Source organism: Anabrus simplex, chromosome 4, assembly GCF_040414725.1.
Source record: "Anabrus simplex isolate iqAnaSimp1 chromosome 4, ASM4041472v1, whole genome shotgun sequence".
Taxonomy (NCBI): domain Eukaryota; kingdom Metazoa; phylum Arthropoda; class Insecta; order Orthoptera; family Tettigoniidae; genus Anabrus; species Anabrus simplex.
In genome coordinates, this window is record NC_090268.1 from 203933549 (window position 1) to 203956996 (window position 23448).

Consider the following 23448-nt stretch of genomic DNA (forward strand, 5'->3'; position numbering starts at 1 on the left):
ATGATACTGAGCTAGGTGCGAAAGTAAAGGGAGTGGACATAAGCAATATTAGATATGCAGATGGCACCCTAACTATATGCTATCCCATTGAAGGTCTTCAAGGACTGCTCAGAAGAGTTCATCTCAGTGGATTAAGATGTGGTCTAAACATCAATACCACAAAAATCAAGTTCATGGTATCTAGTAGAAGCAAGCATTAAAAAATTAAAACATTGAACGAATAGGTCAGTTCACATAACTTGGGAACACCATAACAGACAATATGGACCCTGAAAAAGAGATCAGACACTGTATTGAGATTTTCAGATCATCTTACCAAAAAGCGATGTCATTCTTTTGTGATGAAAATCTAAACCTCAAACGCAGGCAAAAGCTGTTGAGATGTTACGTCCAGTCAACACTGCTTATTGAGTAGAGACCTAGACTGTCAAAGCTTCCAGCATGAACAGATTAGAGGCCTTTGAAATGTGGTTACATACGAGAATGCTCAGAATAGCCTGGACAGATTCTGTAAGCAATACTGAAGTGTTAAGGAGAGCTAGAGCTGAGCGAAAGCTGGCAACCATCAACAAAACCAGGAAAACAGCTTATTTAGGCCATGTTCTATGACGTAGAAAGTATATTAAAGGAAAGATAGAAGGCAAACAAGGAGCTGGTAAACCACCGATGGCATGGCTTCAAAACATCGAAGACTTGACTTGGATCAACCACACCGAACAACACTTCAAGTTAGCTAAAGAAAGCGGTGCTTTCTTTAGGGCGATCGCTAACGTCTGAGGACCGGATATGGCACTTGAAGAAGAAAAAGAAGAAGAAATTTTACATACAAATAAATTGCTAATATTTTACATGCAAGTCCTATTTTCTTTTCATTTTAAAATCATGTGGCTAAAAGTGAATTATAGGACAGATAATACAATGATAATTGTGTAACTGTAGTTCAAATAATGAATACTTGCCATATTTTTCCGATTTTTCTGTTGTGAAATATGACAAGCCTACTCTTACTTGGGAAACAAGACTTCGTCCATACCATTCAGCAGCTTCTCGAGATCTTCTGCAGTCTCAGATAAAATAACAATATCATCGGCAAAACTCAAGGTCTTGATTTCCTCTCCTTGGATTGTGATTCTCTTTCCAAATTCCTCTTTGATTTCCTTTACTGCCTGTTCTATGTAAACATTGAAAAGGAGGGGGGACAAACTGCAGCCTTGCCTCACTCCTTTCTGTATTGCTGCTTCTTTTTCAAAGCCCTCGATTCTTATGACTGCAGTCTGATTTTTATACAGATTGTAGATAATTCTTCGTTTTCGGTATCTGATCCCAATCACCTTCAGAATCTTAAATAGCTTGTCTGTTGTATAATTCACTTTTATCCCAGTGATTATTTTGTTCTATATATGCTTAAAACTGAAAAAAATAGTACTTGCTTATAAAGCAGTAGCAATTTATTTGTGAGATTTAACATGATATCTGGGAGTTTTCGAAATTATATTTTCCCATCATTTTTTATTTTAGATAATGACTTAGCAATTGGAATGATTTTCCGTTTACTTTGCAAACAAATTAATTGATTCTTAAATTTTCTGATCGCTAATCCTCGACGTCTTAGGGGGAAAGTACATCTTTGAACTTATTGGGCACTTAGTTGAATACCTGTGTTTAATTTGAAGAACAATATCTTTGGAAGTACTGGAGAGCTGAAGCTACTGGTTCTGCTGTAGTAGAACCGAAAAAGTCATCTTCACTTATCATCACTTAATTTTTCAAATTTCTGCTTCCGTGCGATGTAGGCCACATCAGTTACTAGAATGTAACGATTACAATTTTATTTCAAGAAATAAAATAAAAGTAAAAATTACGTTTTGTAAAAAATAACTATTACAAATATAATTTACTAAGAATGGAATCGATATAAGTAATTCGATTACTCTGAATATGACAAAGAGATTGGAGCAGATGTAGGGAGTAGAGGTTACGTAGAAATTTAAAAGTTAGCATGGAGGGCTACATCAAACCAGTCTATTGACTGATGACCCAGACAACAACAACAAAAACAACAACAGCTAGCAGGTACCAGTCGTTTAAATCTACACAGGTGGTCGAGTTAGTAATAAGAAATAATCAATTCAATTCTGATGATGTGAGCATCTTTAATTGTCGACAGAGAGCAGCATCATGCAGTATCGGAGAGAAGGGAGGGATGCTGTAGCTGATGTTGCTATGGCTACACAATCCTTTGTTCCTGCCGTTTCTTTGTGTCTTTGGATCGACGTGATAATAATACTATTGTGTCGTCTGCTCCCCTTGACCCCGCGACAACACAACTCTCCCAGCTCTCAGGGGATGCCATCTGCCGCGCAAATTCAACCCAGCTTGGTATGCGTGCTGCCATCTAGTGAGTCGTTTTGTAAGCTACTCTCAGAACATATGTTCTTAGTGCAAGTGTTTATTATTTTTCTCCGAAGACAACGCGTCATTCGTGCCAGCACTTTAAATGAGCATGTATAAAAAATTAAGGTAAATTATTGAGGTGCTTTCTTCCCTAATTAAGGCCGGAAAGCATTTTATTCAATAAAATTAGTGGTAGACGATAAGGAGGCGGCCGGGAGAGGACAGCGGTGCCACCTGCCGGAGGAGTGAGCAACTGTGCGGCTGTGGCGTCCAGAAACTCAACGCAGAGGGTGAACTGCGAAACCCGTGCTGTAAGGCTACTAAGAATTATAAGCGGTAAGTAAAAAAATAATTTATAAATTCCAAGAAAAAAAAATATTGTCAAGAAATGTCATCCGAACTTTTGGGATGGTCACTAAAATTGCTATATGTTGGCAAGTCATGGTAAATACAGGTTTATTCTTTTAAATATACGTGGGTATATTATAACTTAGAAAAAGCAGTGTTTTGACTTGCCATTCACGCATTACATAACACGTGTTACAACACAATTTTGTACAAGCCTTAACAGTTCATGTACATTTTATAAGCACTTTTCAGGTCATGTATTAAACATGATTTCCTGAATTTAAACCGAAGTGATTTAAAGGGACATGCGATGTTATTGTTGACATGGACCCCTAGGTCGTTTCCAGAAAAGGACGATTGTGTGAACAATAGTTCATTTTGATAAATATACAAAATTAAGACAAAATGTAACAATGCAGTCGCGTATTCGAAGAGGGGCATACAGCCTAATTGCAATAGTTTGATTATGAAGTATCATTCCTCAAATTCGGTGTTCCAACCACAGTGCTTTCTTTTCAATATTTTCTCTATATTAAGGAAAACAATCACTACTGTAGTTGATAACTTTGCTCATTGTTGTGTCAAAAAACTAACTCATTGTTGCAGATTTTATGCATCCGTTTCTATTTTTAACTGTTACACTATAAGACGTCAGGCACCATTTTTCAGCAAATCTTGAAAACATTCTCGATTAATTTTTATTGCGCTTACATTAATTCATTCGATGCTCGTTTCTCTTTTTCTTACACTATAAGCTGCGAGACATCAGTTTTTCGAGTTTTCTACTTGTAATCAATAACAAATCATTACACTTCGGGATATTTAACATTCTTTCACTGAAAAGTGCCATATGTTTTCAAATAATTCAAAGATGCGATGTTTATTCTTTATCTTCAACACTTCGAAATGCATGTGCCGTTTTTATTACCGCTATTTTCTTATAAGATTATTAGTAATATCTGTTTTCTTTTTTTTTTACGTGTAGCCTATACTTGTCTAGATTTGACAGTAGTTCCTTCTTGCATATGGGTATATGTAGCAGGTTGTGTATATTTGTTCGCTGCTGTGTACGTCTGACCCCCCACCATTAGGGGGAGTGGTGTGTGCTTGTGAAAACTACTCCGGCGCCATCTTGTTTCTAGGATGTGAGTCTGGTCGTCATGGATACGGCTGGCAGCTTCCCTTTCCCGGTGGAATCGAGTGGGGATGCAGCTCACCACTCTCAAATGCAAGTCCCGGGACGCCGTACGCCGCTGGGTGCGGTGGGGTTGGGAGGATTCTACTTTTCCTCCCCCTCGTCGTGCACCCCTACAATGCTGCAGAACCCCTCTTCCTGCCCTCAGTCGGACGAGAACCGGCCTGAGTCTGCCGGCTCCATACACAATAGTCAGCAACATGGTCACAGGTACAATATTAAATGAAACAACAACCCTAATTTATTATAATATAACCCAGTTAATTTTTCATTGAGAGAGAATTTCTGCCCGTACCGTCTTAAAACTCACGAGTCTCAAAGCTCACGAATTCCAGGAAGAGGATTACTAAGATTCTCTACCTGGGCCAGTCTCAAAACTCACGAGCAGAACCAGTTCTTCTTTGAATGGATAAATGTCCACCCTATTAGTGATGGGATAATGGAATACCTTTGATAATCGAATAACTTCCATCCGATTATTTAAATAATCGAATGAATAATCATGTCAAATAATCAAATGAGTTTCAAATTTCATTCAGTTATATCGCGCAGAATAATCGGATGCGTCATGGATACAGTTTTCGGTGTAAATATGTCGGGTAGATAATAGATTGAAATAAGCGAATAGATGAGGGCTATACAAAAGAATAGAACTATGCCTTTTTGCAAATGAATCTCCAAATGTTGAAACTAAATGAGTGAATTGACTGTCTTGATCTCTAATATATCTAAATATTCCTTATTGAAGTAAATACCGCCTTCTGGCTGCATTTCTTTTAACTAGCAGCGGACAATATACCCACTTTAATTTTATGTCGTCCGGCTGCATGCATAAATGTTTAGCATTAGTTGATTCCTATTGCTCGGGGACTGGGAGTTCGTGCCGTCTTCAGCATTATACTTCATCTTCGGTAGGGCCTCATCCTCTCAGACTTGCAGGTCGCCTGTACGGCGTCAACTCTATAGACCTCCACCAGACCTCTCCGGAGGCCACACGTCATTATTATACATGTATGTGAAAGGGAAAAATAGACTTTATTAGCTTTAAGACAACGGCAAAATGCTTTTAAAAATATTACATCTCGGTCTCTTTCATTCACTAACTATTACTTTTCCCCTGTGGGTTGGGGTGGCAGAATAACTTCCACAGCATCCCCTGCCTGTCATAAGAGGCGACTAAAAAAAAAGGGCCCAGGGACTAGATAAACAATTGATAGGCAGTCTGCTACCTGGGTGACTGCCCTAAGTCGGTGTAAAAACATGGGTTGAAGGGAAGCGTGAGTCACCGCGCACCTCCTGCAGTTATCGCAAGCACCTGCTGTCCGGATTCGTGAATCTTGAGACTCATTCGAATGTTTACTTTAGCTACCAGTCTGTAGACGTGAGTTTTGATATTGTTTGTTACTAATTATAGCCCGTGAGTTTTGAGACTCGTGAGTTTTGAGATGTAACATTTCTGCCCATGCTGTCGTTTGAAGACCTGTTTAACATTTGTGCTCCCCCTCTATTCTTAACTCGTGGGGGGGAGAGGGGGGGAGCGTGGAATATATTCATGGTGTACCCTGTCTGTCATTAAAAAGGGGTCCACTTGGGAGCGAGGGTCAGTGACCATGGGATACTTAACTGAACCTAGCATTGCTTTCAGTTACTCGTGCCAGACACCCCATGTTCATCGTTCCCATCCGACCTTCCTTAATTAATTCTAGTTCTCTTTCGGTTCTGTCGGTTTTAGGTTTGAGAGGTCTACGATGTATTTCATTCTGGTGCCCTTCATGGCCTTTCCCTTCGAAAAATCAAACCTCTTCCTTTTTCCCTTCTGATTAGTGTTTATAGAAGATCATTGGCCAGTTGTACTTCATCTTAAAACAATCACCAACACCACCACCCACAGGGGTTCGGGGTCGGAAGAAGGGTACATCTGGACAACCATCCTCTATTAACACATCAGAAGGAAAAATTTAATGGGTCTGACACTTCGAAAAATGAATATATCCGCCAAAGAAAGACAAGGGTCATGAAATGCGGTGAAAATGAAAGACACGCTAGGTTTCACAATCCTAATATCATCGGGGTTGGAAAAGAATAAGAGTTAACCAAGCGAGGCTGGGTAGGCACAATTTTGGCACAAGTACGTGGAAGCAATGCCAGGACTTAGCTAAGAGTCGTCAACCTACGCTCCCAATTACGAAGGCTCGGGATACCTTGGATATTATTCTACCGCCCCCACCCTCAGGGGGACCACCACCGCTCTCCCGAACCCCACGATACTAAGTAGGCTCGCGAGGCCTAGGGAGCCTTTCATTGTCACGCCCTACGGGGCCCTTGTCTTTCTTTGGCAGATAGGGCCTATCTTCATTTTTCGAAGTGTCAGACACCTTGCACTTTTCCTTCTCATTAGTGTTAATAGATGATGATTGTCCAGTTGTACTTCCTCCTAAAGCAATAATCACCACCACCTGTGAGTAGGGACAATAGAATAAATCCACGGTATCCCAAGCCTGTCGTAAGGGGTGACGAAAAGAGCACCGAGGGGCTTTCATATTGGGAGAGTTGGTTAGCGACCACGAGTCCCCTAGCTGAATTTGGCATTTCTTCCACTCGCGTGTCTAGGCTCCCCACCTTCTTCTTTCTTTTCCGACCCTGACGGTGTCGTGTTTACGAAACCTGCCATTGTTTTTTGTTATTTCTCTTCGGGGCCGTCTTGTTTCTTTTGCTGATATTTTCACTTCCAGGAGTGAATGACCTAGATGTTGGGCCCATCAATTCCCGTATGTGGTGGTAGTGGGGGGGGGGCGGCGGTAGAATGCATCCACGAAATCCCCTGCATGTCGTAAAAGGCGACTAAATGGGGGACCGACGGGGCTTTCATATTTGGAGCGTGGGTTTGCAACCACAAGACGCCTAACTGAATGTGGTATTGCTTCAACTTACTTATGTCAGGCTCCTCACTTTCAATTTTCCTGACCGACCTTCCTTGGTCAACTCTTGTTCTTTTCCGACCTCGGTGGTATTAGGGTTGTGAGGCCTAGAGTCTTTCATTTTCTCGCCCTTCGTTGTCTTTGTCTTTCCTTGGCCGATACTGTCACCTTTCGATGTGTCGGACCCCTGCATTTCACCCCTCTAATTAGTGTTAATACAGAGGATGATTGCCCAGTTGTACTTCCTCTTGGAACAATAATCACCACCACGAGTGCATGTTTTAAGAATGCATATGTTTAACATTGTACAAGATGTGTCCGACTCGTTGGCTGAACGGTCAGCGTACTGGCCTTCGCTTCAGAGGGTCCCGGGTTCGATTCCGGGCCGGGTCGGGGATTTTAACCTTAATTGGTTAATTCCTACGGCACGGGGGCTGGGTGTATGTGTTGTCTTCATCATCATTTCATTCCCATCACGACACGCAGGTCGCCTACGGGCGTCAAATAGAAAGATCTGCACCTGGCGAGCCGAACCCGTCCTGGGATATCCCGGCACTAAACGCCATACGACATTTCATTTCATTTGTACAAGATGTGTCTTAATTGATGAATGATTCAGTTTTTTTTTTTTTTTTTTTTTTTTTTTTTTTTTTGCCGGTAGCTTCAATAATGTAGTGCATATTGGCTGTTGAGCATGGTTTGGACTACACTACATAGAAATAGGAGGGGAGCCGGGGGATTTTGCAGTATTTAGCCGTTTGGTCCCAGCTTCGGCTTTCGAGACTATGATCGCGTTATATGAACCGAATTTAACTAGTTCTACTTCTCTACTAAATCATCTTATACCGAGCTCGATAGCTGCAGTCGCTTAAGTGCGGCCAGTATCCAGTATTCGGGAGATAGTAGGTTCCAACCCCACTGTCAGCAGCCCTGAAAATGGTTTTCCGTGGTTTCCCATTTGCACACCAGGCAAATGCTGGGGCTGTACCTTAATTAAGGCCACGGCCGCGTCCTTCCCACTCCTAGCCCTTTCCTGTTCCATCGTCGCCGTAAAACCTATCTGTGTCGGTACAACGTAAAACAACTAGCAAAAAAAGAATCATCTTATCCCTATTTCCTTTATTAATTGTAAACACTTTCATTGAACTATTCCATGGTTAGGCATACTGTAAATCACGTAGGCCTACGCTAATATGAGAGTGGTAGGAAGTACCCATCAATAATAGTTTTATTTGTATAAACATGTATGCCTAGATCCTATTGTTGAATGGTAAAGTAATTAGTTCAATTTCTGAAGAAACTGTAGGTTATACTACAAAAAATGCCTACTTAGTTTCAGAGAATTGTCATCGCACACTTCTTTTTTATATTTTATTACAAAGTACCACAATGAGAAACGCGTATAACAGCAGTCGATAGGTCTAGTGACATAACGCCTACATGTTTACGTCTATTGACAGATCGTCTACAATATTAAGCCCACAAAAGAATGTCTAGCAGTAAATAGTGTTAAACAATATAAAACTTAGACCTATCGGAAGACAATGAAAGGCTGTAGCCGGGTAAGATAATGAAATTGGTCTTGTAAGAGTCAAATTGGACAAGTCGTACACCAATTGTTAGCCCTTCATTCGGGAAACATTCCAGCCAGTTGGCAAACTGCTGTCGATACACTAAGAGGAAATATCAATTTGAACGTGCGGGTAGGGAGGGTCTAATCTCCCTGTCGGTGGGTGCGGTAGAATAACATCCACGGTAACCCCTGCCTGTCATAAGAGGCGACTAAAAGGGTCCCCAGGGGCTCTTAACTAAGGAGCGGGGGTGTGCGACCACAGAGCCCTTAGCTGAATCCTGGCTTTACTTCCACTTTCTTGTGTCAGGCTCCTCACTTTAGTCTATCTTATCCGACCTCCTATGGTCAACTCTTGTTCTTTTCAACCACGGCGGTATTAGGTGCGTGAGGTCTAGGGAGTGTTTCATTTTCACGCCCTTCATGGCCCCTTGCCTTTCTTTGGCCGCTATCTTCATTTTTCATTTTTCGAATTATAGGATGGTGGTGGTAATTATTGTTTTAAGAGGAAATACAACTGGGCAACCATTAACACTAATCGGACGGGAAAATGGAAGGGGTCCGACACTTCCAAAAAAATGAAGGTATCGGGCAAAAAAGACAAGGGCCACGAAGGGTGTGAAAATGAAAGACTCCCTAATCCTCGCAACCTAATAACGTTGGGGTCGGAAAAGAAAAAGATTTGACCAAAGAAGATCGCATAGGATAGATGAAAGTGAGGAGCCGGGACAAGTAAGCAGAAGCAATGCCAGGACTCAGCTATGGGCCCCGTAATTGTCTACCCACGTTCCCAAGTTAAGAGCTCTTGCATCCCCTTTTAGTCGCCTCTTATGACAGGCAGGAATTAACGTGGATGTTATTCTATCGCCCCCATGACGGTATACGGTAGGTATCTCATAAACCCTAGTATATAGTATATAGTTAGATATAATCGCAATCTCCGTCGGGTGTATCGCAGCAAAAAGAAAACCTATCTAAACCTAAAATTCCCAATGGCCCGTTTTCCCCGAAGTATTATTTCCCAATCCAAAATTCCCAAAATTTCTAAAATGTTCTTGGACCTAAGTATTTTTTCCCAATCACCAATTCCCAATGACAATATTAAGTGTATTTTTACGACGTACAAAACTTCTGTATAATAGTGTTTATGAAATATGTCTACAGAATGTTGAGGCCAACTGTTCCTCATTTTTAAAATGTTCGTATTTCAATGTAATCGATTGAATTCGATTTTACAAACAGAGCCTTTTTTTTTTCCTTTCACCGATTAGTCTAATGACAAATATTGTGTTAGGACCGTCTCCGTATCGGCCTGTTCTTTTTAAAATTCGCTCAATCAAGCCACACAGGGATGAAGTTTCTCAAGTAATAGCTGTAATCGGTGGTGCCACCCTTATTTTTTTTGTGGGGTGATAACCAGTCAAAGTGTCGTTCTGATTAATTTTAATAGAGAATGGCTGCCCAGATCTACTTCATCTTAAAACAATAGTCACCACCACCCACACGGGGTCGGAAGAATGGTACAACTGGGTAACCATCCTCTATTAGCTTTAAGCAGAGGATAAAAATGGGAGAAATCCGACACTTTGAAAAATGAAGGTATCGGCCAAAGAAAGACAAGGGCCACGACGGAGCATCGAGGTCAGAAAAGATCAAGAGTTGACCAAGCGAGGTCGGATAGGATAGATGAAAGTGAGGAGCCTGGCACAAGTAAGTGGAAGCAATGCCAGGACTCAGCTAATGTCCCCATGATTGCCAATCCATGCTCCAAGTTAAGAGTCCCTGGGGCATCTTTTAGTCGCCTCTTACGACAGACAGGGGATATCGTGGGTATTATTCTACCACCCCCATCCACAGGGGGACGGAGAATACCGAGCAGGAACAGCTATATGTCCACTCCGTTGTTGTTACTGCATCAGTTGATTAGATGTCTTCACATATTTAATCTTTTTTTTCAATTTGTCCTCTTGCATTCCAACTTTACCTTCATATTGTGATCTTTCCTACTTTTAAAACCACCACTCAGACTTTTAATGTCATTTCGCGCTATCTGTTGACTGAAAACTCGGAACATACCACTTAGTAGAGCAGCTCGATCCTTTTCTCCCAAGTCTTCTCAGTCCAAACTTTGCAACATTTTCGTAACGCTAATCTTTTGTCGGAAATGAGAAGGAAGAAGAAAAATAATACTACAAGCAAAGAAAGAACCGTTCTCGATACTAAAAGCGAAGCAGCCAAAGTTTGCACAACACTTATCAACACAATTGTGGGAGACACACTTTAAGAAACTTCTACAATCCAAGGAAATCAGACAACAAAACTATGAAATAAGTGATCCCTTAACAGATGTGGACCTCTTCACAGTAAGAGAAATAGAAGAGATGGACCGAGCGAGTTGGCCGTGCGGTTAGGTTCGCGCAGCTATGAGCTTGTATTCGGGAGATAACGGGTTCGAACCCCACTGTCGGCACCCCTGAGGATTGTTTTCCGTGGTTTCCCATTTTCACATAAGGCCACGCCCCTTCCTTCTCACTCCTAGCCAGTCGGATAATACTGAAAGAACCGCTAAGAGAGCTATTGAGTAAATGTCGTTTACCCAGTAGAATGAAGTATACCACGTAGATGGAGCCATTCCATAATATAAAGGGAAGGGAGATGTGAACGATCCAAATTCTTATCGAGGAATCATAAAACAAAGCTAATATCAAACAGGCTGGACATTGTATTCCTGAAGAAAAATTTGGGTTCAGAATTGGGAGATCGACACTTCATGTGGTGAAGGCGGTGGTTGTGGTGGTGGTGATTGTTTTTTTAAGAGGTACTAAAACCGGGCAACCATCCTCTATTGACAGTAATCAGAGGAAAAAATGAAGCCATAGGCAAAAGAAAGACAAGGGAAATGAAGGGGGTAAAAATGAAAGAATCCCTACATATAGCAAACCTAATACCGTCGGGGTCGGAAAAGAACAAGGGTTGCCCAAGGCAGGTCCGATAGGACAGATGAAAGTGAGGATCCGGGCTCAAGTAAGTGGAAGGCAGGACTCAGCTAAAGGGCCGTGGTCGTCAACCCACGCTCCCAAGTTAAGAGCCCCTAGGGCCCCTTTTAGTCGCCTCTTACCACAGGCAGGGGATACTGCGGATGTTAATCTACCACTCCCAACCACAGGGGGATTCATGCGATGAAATGCCTTATGGATGAAATTGAAGAAGCTCTGAGAGTGCCGAAGAGGAAGTCAAAAGCGTTTGACCCAGTCAATAGGAGCATTATGCTGAATAAGTTAGAAAGCATCCTCGGAAACAGCCACATCTTAAGACTCCTTATAAGCATATTATCTGAGAACTAGGTCAGTGTATGTGATAGTTTAACAGTGTCGAAGCCTATATTTCAGTCTGTAGGAGTAATTCTAGGGAACCTGATCAGTCCACTATTGTTTAATATAGGAACACATGATGCAGTACAGGTCAGTGTCTCAGACTATGTAAAGATATTAATGCATGTAGACGACATCTTGTTATTTTCTCAATATCAAGACAAATTACAAGAATCCTTGAACAGTTTAACAAAATGGGCTAATGAACGGCAATTAAACATCAACAAAGATAAGAATATAGCTATTATCTTCACATAATTTCAAGCAGAGACACAAAAATCGACAAAGATAATAAATCTAAGTAAGCTACTTGGAAGTTACCATGCAAAGTGTTCACAGCACGTATCAAGGAGAGAACCATAGCTGGAATCATAGCGAAAAACGACATCAGGCACATTCGTCAGATTTCATTAGACAAATCAAGAATATTATTCAAGGTGAAAGTAACACCCATGGTGTTCTTACTCAGTTCTGCAGTTAAAATCACCTTCCGGAATCAGAAGCTCTCTCTCGTTGGTGAATTCTTGGTTTTCTGTAGAATTTCGATGGTTGAACCACAGCATTATTGGTTTTTGCTATTTGACGGCTTGTTTAATTACTTCGTCTGACCTTTCCAGTGCTTCGGCTGTATTATGGTCATTAATCAGTCGTAATATAGTGGATACTCTATTTGAGCTCTCATTTAATTTCTCCATATATAGTTTTCTGGAGGATGCTTTCCGATGACTTTTTCTTTCGATTTCACCGAGCTCGATAGCTGCAGTCGTTTAAGTGCGGCCAGTATCCAGTATTCGGGAGATAGTAGGTTCAAACCCCACTGTCGGCAGCCCTGATGATGGTTTTCCGTGGTTTCCCATTTTCACACCAGGCAAATGCTGGGGCTGTATCTTAATTAAGGCCACGGCCGCTTCCTTCCCATTCCTTGCCCTTCCCTGTCCCATCGTTGCCATAAGACCTATCTGTGTCGGTGCGACGTAAAGTAACTAGCAAAAAATAAATAGCTTTCGATTTCCGTTTCCATTTTGAAGGATATTTCCCCTGGATGATGTTTTCTTATGATTACCCTTTTACTCTTTTCGTTGTGATTTTCTCTAGTGTTTACATGCTGCTAAATAATAAGTCCATGCAACTGCTTCCATTCGGTCCTTTCCACTCCTTTTTTTTCTTTTGTGTAGGTAAGCTCTTCTTCTAGATAGTTTCTTAATGTCGCCGCTTTTGCAGTGTGTTCTTACTCAGTTCTGCAGTTAAAATCACCTTCCGGAATCAGAAGCTCTCTCTCGTCTACCATTACAAGAGCAGTATTGATACTATTTCCACATTTCCACTCTGGTTGAAAGTAAACACAAATTGTCCAATATATTATTATTATTATTATTATTATTATTATTATTATTATTATTATTATTATTATTATTATTATTATTATTATTATTATTATTGAATCCCCGATATTACACACAAAGTGCGTTAGGATTTTAGTGTTACAAAATTTAATGAACTATTACACAAAATCCACAGTTGTTTAAATAGTTGCTCCAAGTAACTCACAAAAGCAGAACAACACAATTTAGAAAAGTGGTGGTGAGAATAGCTCATTTGAACTACTGTGGAATTCGCTTAAGTTGCGTCACTTCCCATCATGTAATGGACATTCGAACAAAGGGTGAGCAACTGTTTGCTCCTCATTTCCGCACTGACACTGGTATTTGTCTGCTAACTGTATCCTGAATCTCTGAAAATGACTTTTGAACTTACCATGACCGCTAATGAACTGGCCGGAATACTGTTTGAAAAAAAGAGGTTTCTCGTGTTGCTGTCGTTTTTTTCTGCTGGTCCAAATCATATTCCATTCGTTTATGCTTTCCTTACGAAGTTCCTGTTTTAAACAACCTCAAGAAATTGCGTTGAAGCTATAATCATTTTGGCAAGGTGGTCTCCTCGTTCATTAACTTATATTCCTGCATGTTCCTTTGACCCAAGTGATGCATGTATGTAAGGAACTGTTCAGGGCTAATTTTCTGGTGTTTACAACAATCGGGTTGGAATTGTATTCATCACTAACTGCTTTGACTAAGGCCTCAGAATCACAATATATCTTCGCTGATTTCCCAAGATCAGAGCAGTATCTGACAGCCTGTTCAAGAACGAATATCTCGGATTGAAAATCAGTAGTTTTAGGAGCCAGTATGTAAACTCTGCTGAATATCACTACGAAGAAGCAACCTGCTAGTGCACTTTGAATATACGTATCGACAGAGCGAAATCCATCTGTGTAAATATCAAAATCGTGTCTTGCATCACAACCATCACTCGCAGTATACACTTGGGTGACCAAAGCAAGGAAATGATTCTTCTTCTCCACGTTGGTGAAGCGTATGGTCCTTCTTTGATATTAGTCTCGTACTTAACTCTAATTAACTCTAAGAAATAATTGCTATATACTGGGAATAAGAAGAGCCGCATCCGTGGACCACGAACCTGCTACGCAGGCGTAGCAGGGGGAGAAGTGATACTCCCACGTGGCGCATCCCAGGTGGAGGATAGGAGGGTCCTAACCGGCTTGCCGGCGGACTTGAGGGAAATAAAATACCTCTCGCGGACCACACACCCTCCCCCTGTGGGTGGGGGAGGCTGACGAATAATACACCCACGGTATCCCCTGCCTGTCGTGAGAGGCGACTAAAAGGGGCGACCAAGAGATGATTGTATTAGAACCATGAAACTCCATGGGTCGCTTTTACTTGCGAGTAGTACCACTCTGTTAGGTACTCAATAGTTTTGTGATTCGTAGCACTCAAGCGGGGTTCAGTGTGGGTTTCCAGTACCCGTGAGTCGTGCCCATGTGTGCAACACCACGGGTCTGGGCGTTGCCTGTGAGTTGTACCACTATATGAGCGACACCGCGGGTCTGCGTTGCCAGTGACTAGTACCCACTATGTGAGGAACACCACGGGAATGCCGGCGCCCGTGATGAGTACACCTAGGTGAGAAACCTCATCGGTTTGCGTTGGCTATGAGTGGCGCCATTGTGTGAGAAACACCATAGGTCTGCGTTACCTTTACGACGTACAATACTTGTGAGTAGTGCCTTAATGTTTGGAACACCGTGAGTTTACGCTACCTTTGATTAGTACCGCAGCTTGAGAAATATCATGGTTCTCCTTTACTACCGATAAGTGCCATTAGCATCATTGTGCTTTATAAGTAGTCCCTTGGTCACTAATACTAGTCTATTATTTACGATCTTTTTTGAGTCTGATCCACTGTTTTTTGTTTTTGTTTGTTTGTTTGTTTGTTTGTTTGTTTGTTTGTTTTTGTTTTTGTTGGGTTCATGTCCATCCATTCATTGCTCATGACATTTTTCTTTTATTTTGGTCAGTGGATGAATTTGAGTTTTTTTTTTTTTTTTTTTTTGCTAGTTGCTTTATGTCGCACCGACACAGATAGGTCTTATGGCGACGATGAGACAGGGAAGGGCTAGGAATGGGAAGGAAGCGGCCATGGCCTTAATTAAGGTACAGCCCCAGCATTTGCCTGGTGTGAAAATGGGAAACCACGGAAAACCATTTTCAGGGCTGCCGACAGTGAGGTTCGAACCTACTATCTCCCGAATACTGGATACTGGCCGCACTTAAGCGACTTCAGCTATCGAGCTCGGTAGTTATTTCATTTCGTACTATTAGGGGCCGATGACCTCGATGTTAGGCCCCTCTAAACAACAATCATCATCATCATCAGCAGCAGCAGCATCATCAATGGAAATGGTTCGGTATCCTGTTATTATCGTTAGTGCAAAGCCCTTCGAATCTGAGGTAGCTTATTTTGAGCCCAGCGTTTGGTTAATATATCGTTATAGGTAAGATATCGTATGTTTTATTTCCAACTTAGAATGGATACAACCCCGGTTTCATAAGATACGATATTCCCCCTTTAGGTCGACCTTTGTCTTTTTGAGATGCCAATTTATGCACTCATAGTTGTCTTGTACATTCATGTCAGATGTAACGTTTCAGTATCACTATATCATGTGTACTAAACATATTATCAGGCACCACACTTAACACATTTTCAAGCTCTTCAATATTTACCAAAAGACATCTTAATTCGTTGGGTGTAACTGACTGATTTATACCTAAATCCTGGAACTGCCAACCTGAATCTCTCCGAAGTTATATCTCTATTGAAATCGAAAGCGGCGAAAAATGATGCCTTCTGGCCAAAAATCTTCATTCCCCACTGTTTCTTTTTCCAAGAACCGGACGTCTTTGCTGGATAAGGTTATACAGCATATTACCCCTCTTACCTCGTTGGCCTCCAAATAGGTCCTGATATATTCTTCAGTCGTCGATTGCTTAAATCGGCCGACGTACAGCTACGCCACTCGTTCCGCTGCAGTCTTCCGCTTCCATTTTCCTTCCCTCAATGTTGCACCCTGGTGTCAGTGCACCTGTGCATCTGACACTTCTCTATAGTTCCTTTCGGTGTGAGTAGAACCATTTTCTGCTCTATTTTTGAGTTCATTTTCAATTATTTTCTCTTCTTCTTTGGTTTGTATGACTTAAAATCTATCTTTGGGCGTTAACTATACCAATGATGCTGAAAATATGTGCGAAAAGCTATTGGGTATGTCTTGAACGTACCATGAACAAAACAGATATCTGCTTTCAATTCTAAATATTTATTAGAAAAAGAGTATCATTTTGATACCATTTTTCAACATTGTCACCCTGCTTTTCAATGCACATGGTCCACCGTCTCACAAGCTCTCTGATACCGTCTGCCAAAAAGGTTTTTGGCTGCGCAGCAAGCCACGTATGCACCGCTTTCTTCACCTGATGATCGGAGCTGAATCAACGACCTTTTAGAGCATTTTTAAGTGAACCAAACAGATGATAATCTGACGGGCTGAGATCGGGACTGTACACGGGATACTCCAACACTTCGAAACGCAGCATCTGAAGAGTTCGAGCGGTGTGGGCGGCGATATGTGGACGCGCATTGTCATGCAACAAAAGAACTCCTTCCGACAATCGACCTCGGCGTTTGTTGCGAATTGCAGGTTTCAGCTTGTTTACCAGAATACCACTGTAACGTTCACTGTTTCTCTCTTTTTCTAGTAATGTTCCTTGAGAGTCCCAAAGTACTGTGAGCATCACTTTTCCTGTAGAAGGTTGACTCTTGAATTTATTTTTGACTAGGGATCCGGGATGCTTCCATTCCATGCTCTGACGTTTGCTCTCTGGTTCGAAGTGGTGAACCCATGTTTCATCTCCAGTGATGATCCGTTACAGAAACGTTCAGTCTTCGTTAGCATGAACATCCAGTAGGTGCTGACAGATTCTCAAATGATTGCGCTTCTGCTCTTCACTGAGTTGTTTTGGAACCCTTCTCGAATAGACTTTGTGAAAGTTAAGCCTGTTATGCATGATTTCATATGCAGAACCATGGCTAATATGCATATGGTTTGCCACACGTCATCAACAGTCACTCGTCTGTTATTCAGGATCAGGATCATATCACTTGTTCAATATTGGCATCAGTTACGACTGCAGGTGGACGTCCGAATCTTCCCTTATCCTTTCACGCTCGTGTGACCAATTTTGAACTGTTCAATCCACTGGTAAATATTTCACTGTGGCAAAACATTGTCCATGTATTGTTCTGAAAGTCTTTTATGAATTTCCGCTCCTGGTACACCCTCAGACCACAAAAATCGGATTACGGAATGCTGTTCTTCCTTAGGAGTCTCAAAATGAAACAAATAATATTTATGTATTGTTGAAAATTTTGTGGAATATTTCATTTTCTGGCATATAGGCTAAAACAATGTATGAACAAATTGTTATTGGATGTAGGACCTTCAATAAATATCATAATTTGTATTTATATCGGACGAAAAAGCAGTGAAAATTTCATAATATGTATGTTGGATAGTTTCCGAGAAACGTGTACTTCTATACAAAAAGAAAAATTTTGAGATAATTGATGTTAAAGTTGACATGATACTTAACTGACATCAAAACATTCCAGGACCATAATCGGGATCATTATCCTTCTCTGCATCCTCCGTGGCCCTTTTAAGTTGCATGGCATGCTGTCTGGACTGTTTCTTGATTATTTCTAACTCTCTTTCAGCCTTTTTTCACACGGATCGTATCAATTTCAGAACAAAATGTAACCATATTCACAACTCGCTCCAAACCTACTGTCTTCATGACATTATGTTTGCCCACACTACCGTCATTGAATGATATCACCGCATCATACACACCCATCAACAATGTTTCATACCCTACAAAAGACTGTTTTAGGTATTTTGGTCCAAATCATATTATTAAACGACCCATTCCGATGTTGAGTTTCTCCATGCAGGCATTTCTGCAACAGATTAGGGTTAGCTAAACTTCAAAAAATGAGCTTTATTTGATCAAAAATTGGACTTGGTAGGGAGTTCTGATAGCTGCGTTTTTCACCCGTCTCCAATTCATGGTTATACTTGCACCAGGATGTAATTCCTTTAGGATACAGCATTTGGTATGGAATCAAGTCGGTTGTCAATTTATGGAAATACATTGCCCAGATGGCTCTCTGCATTTTCTTTAGACAGTCAGAGTTGCTTCTTATTGCCTGTCCATAATAATGTTTTAACCTATCAATTTATTTACCTGTTAATCGTCCTCTACCACCACTGCCTCTGCCATCCTCCAAGTTTTCACCCTTCAGCTTCTCTCGAGGCTTGAGAAGTCGTGTTCCCATACGCTTCATAACATGTACGATACATTCGAGCTTTTCATCTGTAGTTTCCCCATATGGCTTGGACTCTACCACACTTAAGAACCCTTTACTGTAACCATAACTCCGGTATTTTATGTACCTCACCTGGTAGGTGTCCAGAGAACGTGAAAATATCGACTTTGCACCGTCTACTTCCATTCTTCCACTTGAACCTTTGTAATTTATTTTACATTCGTTTCACCGAGCTCGATAGCTGCAGTCGCTTAAGTGCGGCCAGTATCCAGTATTCAGGAGATAGTGGGTTCGAACCCCACTGTCGGCAGTTCTGAAGATGGTTTTCCGTGGTTTCCCATTTTCACACCAGGCTTTAACTTAATTAAGGCCACGGCCGCTTCCTTCCCACTTCTTGCTCTCTCCCCCCGTCCCATCGTCGCCGTAAGACCTATCTGTGTCGGTGCGATGTAAAGCAACTAGCAAAAAAAAAAAAAAACAAAAAAAAAAAGGTTTCGGTTCTTCTAGATAGAACATTTGGGGCAATATTTTGTGAGCACTTTTACGTCCATTACCTTACCACTGTCAACAGCAGCTAACAAAACACCATTTTTTTTTTACAATTTCCTTTACGTCGCACCGACACAGATAGGTCTTACGGCGATGATAAGATAGGAGAGGCCTAGGACTGGGAAGGAAGCGGCCGTGGCCTTAATTAAGGTACAACGCCAGCATTTTCCTGGTGTGAAAATGGGAAACCATCTTCAGGGCTGCCGACAGTGGGGTTCGAACCCACAGTCTCACGGATGCAAGCTCACAGCTGCGCGCCCCTAACCGCACGGCCAACTCGCCCGGTCACAACACCATTGAGACTAGTGCCCTACGATGCCCACACCAATCACCCCTGTGGGTGGGGGCGGTAGAATAACACCCACGGTATCCCTTGCCTGTCGTAAGAGGCGACTAAAAGGGGCCCCAGGGACTCTGAACTTTGGAGCGTGGGTTGGCAACCACGGGACTCTTAGCTGAGTTCTGTCATTGTTTCCACTTACTTGTGCCAGGCTCCTCACTTTCATCTATCCTATCCGATCTCACTTGGTCAACTCTTGTTCTTTTCAGACCCCAACGGTATTACGTATAGAGGCCTAGGGAGTCTTTCATTTTCACGCCCTTCGTGGCCCTTGTCTTCCTTTGGCCGATATCTTCATTTTCGAAATGTCGGATCCCTTCCATCTTTCCCTCTGATTAGTGTTATATAGAGGATGGTTGCCTAGTTGTACTTCCTCTTAAAACAATAATCACCACCACCACCACCACCGCCCACCCCATTCTATAGCCACTGCAATATTCTTGCAACCCTCATTGTTATCCACAGCTTCAAGGACTATATTTCTCATGGACCACGAACCTGCTACGCAGGCATAGCGGGGGGAGAGGTGATACTCCCACGTGGCGCGTCCCAGGTGGCGGATAGGGGGGTCTTAACCGGCTTGCCGGCGGACTTGAGGGAAATAAAATACCTCTCGCGGACCAAACACACACCCACTGCGGGTGGGGGACGCACATGTAGAATACACCCGCGGTATCCCCTGCCTGTCGTAAGAGGCGACAAAAAGGGGCGACCTTGGCGCGGACATGGATTGCGGTTTGGTATAATGTGATGGACCTCCTGTGGATGGGAGAGGCTGAATACATCCATAGGTAATCCCTGCCTGTCGCAGAAGGCGACTTAAAGGGTCATGTGGCCATGGTCCCCTCATTATTTTTTTATTATTTTTCCGAGGGTCAGATGTAGACCATTCGAAATTTTGATGTGCGTGCTGCTCGGCGACTACGCTCGAAAGCCCGTGCCAGCAACCACCCAGGACGCGGCGGGTGGGAGTGTCATGTACCCGGGCAGTGGTATCCGCCTGACAACGCAGGTACCCGCACAGCCGAATGCCAGAAGGACATATTCTTATTAATTATTTTTATTTATTTTTTCTATATTTAGTGATCTGTACACGCTATGGGGTACATGCTATTGCGGGTGACTGGAAGAAGGGAGTCTTAGTGCTCATTGCCTCAGTCATCCCGTATTAGGCATCGTCCAACATCGGACCCCGGGCAGTACCTGCTATGACCAGGTGGGTATTGCCTTGGCTGCTTGGTTCGGCTACAGAGACCCCTGATCGGAGTGGGTGGCATTCGGGGAGGATGCTATCGGGCATGGCTTCCAAACGAAGTCGGCTCTCTCAAGGTGGTCGCCCACCTAAGTCTTTAACTTTCGCTTCCCTGAGAGGTTCAACTCCCTGGGAACATGCGCAGCGTGAAGGAATGGGATCCAGCTTCCCTACGTTTCTGGTCGCTACCAGAACCGATGGGCACGATTTTAAGCTGGTGAAGTCGATCCTGTTTAGTAGACACATCGAAGGCGTCTATGGCGAACTGGAGGAACTTAAGAAAATGCGCAACGGTAGTTTGCTTCTAAAGACTCGTACAGCACTGCAAGCTGATCAGTTGCTTAAGTGCGAGCACTTTGGCGAAATCCCCGTCAAAGTGGAGGAGCATAAGTCCTTGAACCTGGTTCGCGGAGTCATCTTTCACCGCGACCTTATTTTGAACACTGACGACGAGTTGATGGAAGACATGAAGAACCGTGGCGTGACACACGTCCGGCGCATTACGCGCAAGGTCAACGGTGAAGACGTTGCCACTGGAGCCTTCATTGTCTCTTTCAAGTTGTCAGTGTTACCAGAGAAAGTCAAGGTAACAACTTATCGTTGCGATGTGAGGCCGTACATCCCGCCTCCTATGCGATGCTATCAATGTCAGCGATTCGGACATATGGTATCTCGCTGTTCGAATCAGGCTGTATGTGGTACATGTGGACGAGTAGCTCACGGCGCGGAGGAGTGCACAACTCCATACAAATGCACTAACTGCTCCGGTTTTCATTCTCCTCGGGATCGGAATTGTCCGACATACCTGAGTGAGAAGAAGATCCAGGAGATCAAGACCCTGGATGGTCTTTCCTACCAGGAAGCGCGCCGTAAGTTTAATTCTACGAATACACCTGCCCGTACACTCGACTATAGCTTGATAGCTCAGAGTCTTCCAGGTTCGTCATTTACAACCTCGACACCTGTCCAGACCGCTGCGCTCAAGGCGACTGTTGCTGCTCCCAGCAACGTCGCGAATAGTCAAAGCTCGAAGGGGGGTACCACCCCACCATCGACCAACCAGAAGTCTGTGCCGGCTGGCAGTTCCCAGCCGGCACAGCAAGGGGGGAAGACGAAATCTCCCCCCCTCCCTAGGAGGTCGACGAAAGTCGTGCCCCAGCCGGCGGAGGTGGCATCGTCGACCAGGGCTGGGAAACCATCTCCTAGCCCGTCTAAACTCGAAAAAAAAGAAGGGGAAGAAGAGCGCCCGTCCTGAGAGCTCTCGGACTTCCCCTGCCAAGGATATGAGTCTGCGCCAGGAGGCACCCCTGCTCCCAAACCTGCGCGCTCTCCTCGTAGGGGACCCCCTCGCGCCCGAAAAGCGTCGATGTTCTGGGCGGCACCCCTGCCATCTTTCGATGACGGGATGGATGTCGCGCTGTCCTCTACATCTACGGATGTAGAACTAGATAGTGTTTAGGCTTACGAGCATTTTGTCGCTCATAACCTAACACTCCTTTTATAGTCCACACTATGGCACTGTTACAGTGGAATTGTAACGGTTATGACAGGCATCTTGCTGAGTTACGTCAGCTTATTAGTGAGTACGCAGCGAGTATAGTCTGTATTCAGGAGACCAATTTCAGACCTGGTCATCATACGGTCTTGAGGCATTTCAAACTTTACTCGACAGAACGATACTATGCTCACCGGGCTTCCGGAGGCGTTGGCATTTTTGTACGTTCTGATAGCTACAGCGAAGAGGTTCCATTAAGAACCCCTCTTGAGGCTGTAGCTGTTCACGTCTCGCTGCCTATCATAGCAACAGTGTGTAATGCTTATCTTCCACCAGGCCAGCATCTGAACATCAATGATGTCGCTGATCTTATAGATCAGCTTCCACCACCCTTCCTCTTATTTTGCGATTTTAACGCCCATCACCCCATATGGGGCTCTGAGATACCTTGCCCCCGAGGAAGAGAGCTGGAAACACTTCCAACAGATCTGGATTTATGTATTTTGAACACAGGGGAACCTACTCACTTTAGTGTACGTTACGGCACATACTCTCGTATAGACGTAAGTCTATGCAGCCGAACGTTGGTTCCACTGTTTCGGTGGAATGCACACGATGATCTCTGTGACAGTGACCATTTTCCCATCATTCTTACTTTGTTGAAACATAAACCCGTCGAGGCTCCCCCTCGATGGATTCTTAAACATGCTGATTGGCCAAAGTACACATCACTAGCTGTCTTTCACAATGATGTCAGGCGGACCGTCGGCGAGGAAATAACTTACGTCACCCAAGTTATTCTTGCTGCTGCTGAGGAGTCCATTCCGTCTTTCTCGGGGGCTCCTCGCCGAAAACTCGTTCCTTGGTGGAACGATGAAATAGCAGCAGCCATCAAAGTACGCCGTCGCGCTCATAAACGTTACCGTCGACAGCCTACTGAGGCCAACTTGGTAACATTTAAGAAACTCCGCGCTAAGGCGCGAGTTCTTATTCGCCAAAGTAAGAAGGCTTCATGGGAGAGATATGTGTCGTCCATGACGTCACATACTCCATCATCTCAAGTGTGGACGAAACTTCGACGAATTTCGGGTATTCAAGGATCATCTGCTGTACCGGGAATTTCCATTGCAGGCATTGTCGCCACTGATCCCCTCGCGATTGCTAATCATCTCGCTAGTCATTTCGCGGATGTCTCTGGCTCCGGGAATTACAATCCTGATTTCCTCCCTCTGAAGCGGGAGGCAGAACGTCATCACCTTAGTTTTGCCA

General features: G+C 43.2%; 1 protein-coding gene across 1 annotated transcript in view; it reads left to right on the forward strand.

The window, feature by feature from the left end:
- The first annotated feature begins 3902 nt into the window (after positions 1–3902).
- The window catches only part of Oli (Olig family), a 43046-nt gene continuing 23500 nt past the window's right edge, over positions 3903–23448 (forward strand). The window contains exon 1 of the mRNA XM_067146053.2: positions 3903–4154. Coding sequence (XP_067002154.1) covers positions 3903–4154 — 252 coding nt within the window. The remainder of the gene's footprint in view (positions 4155–23448) is intronic.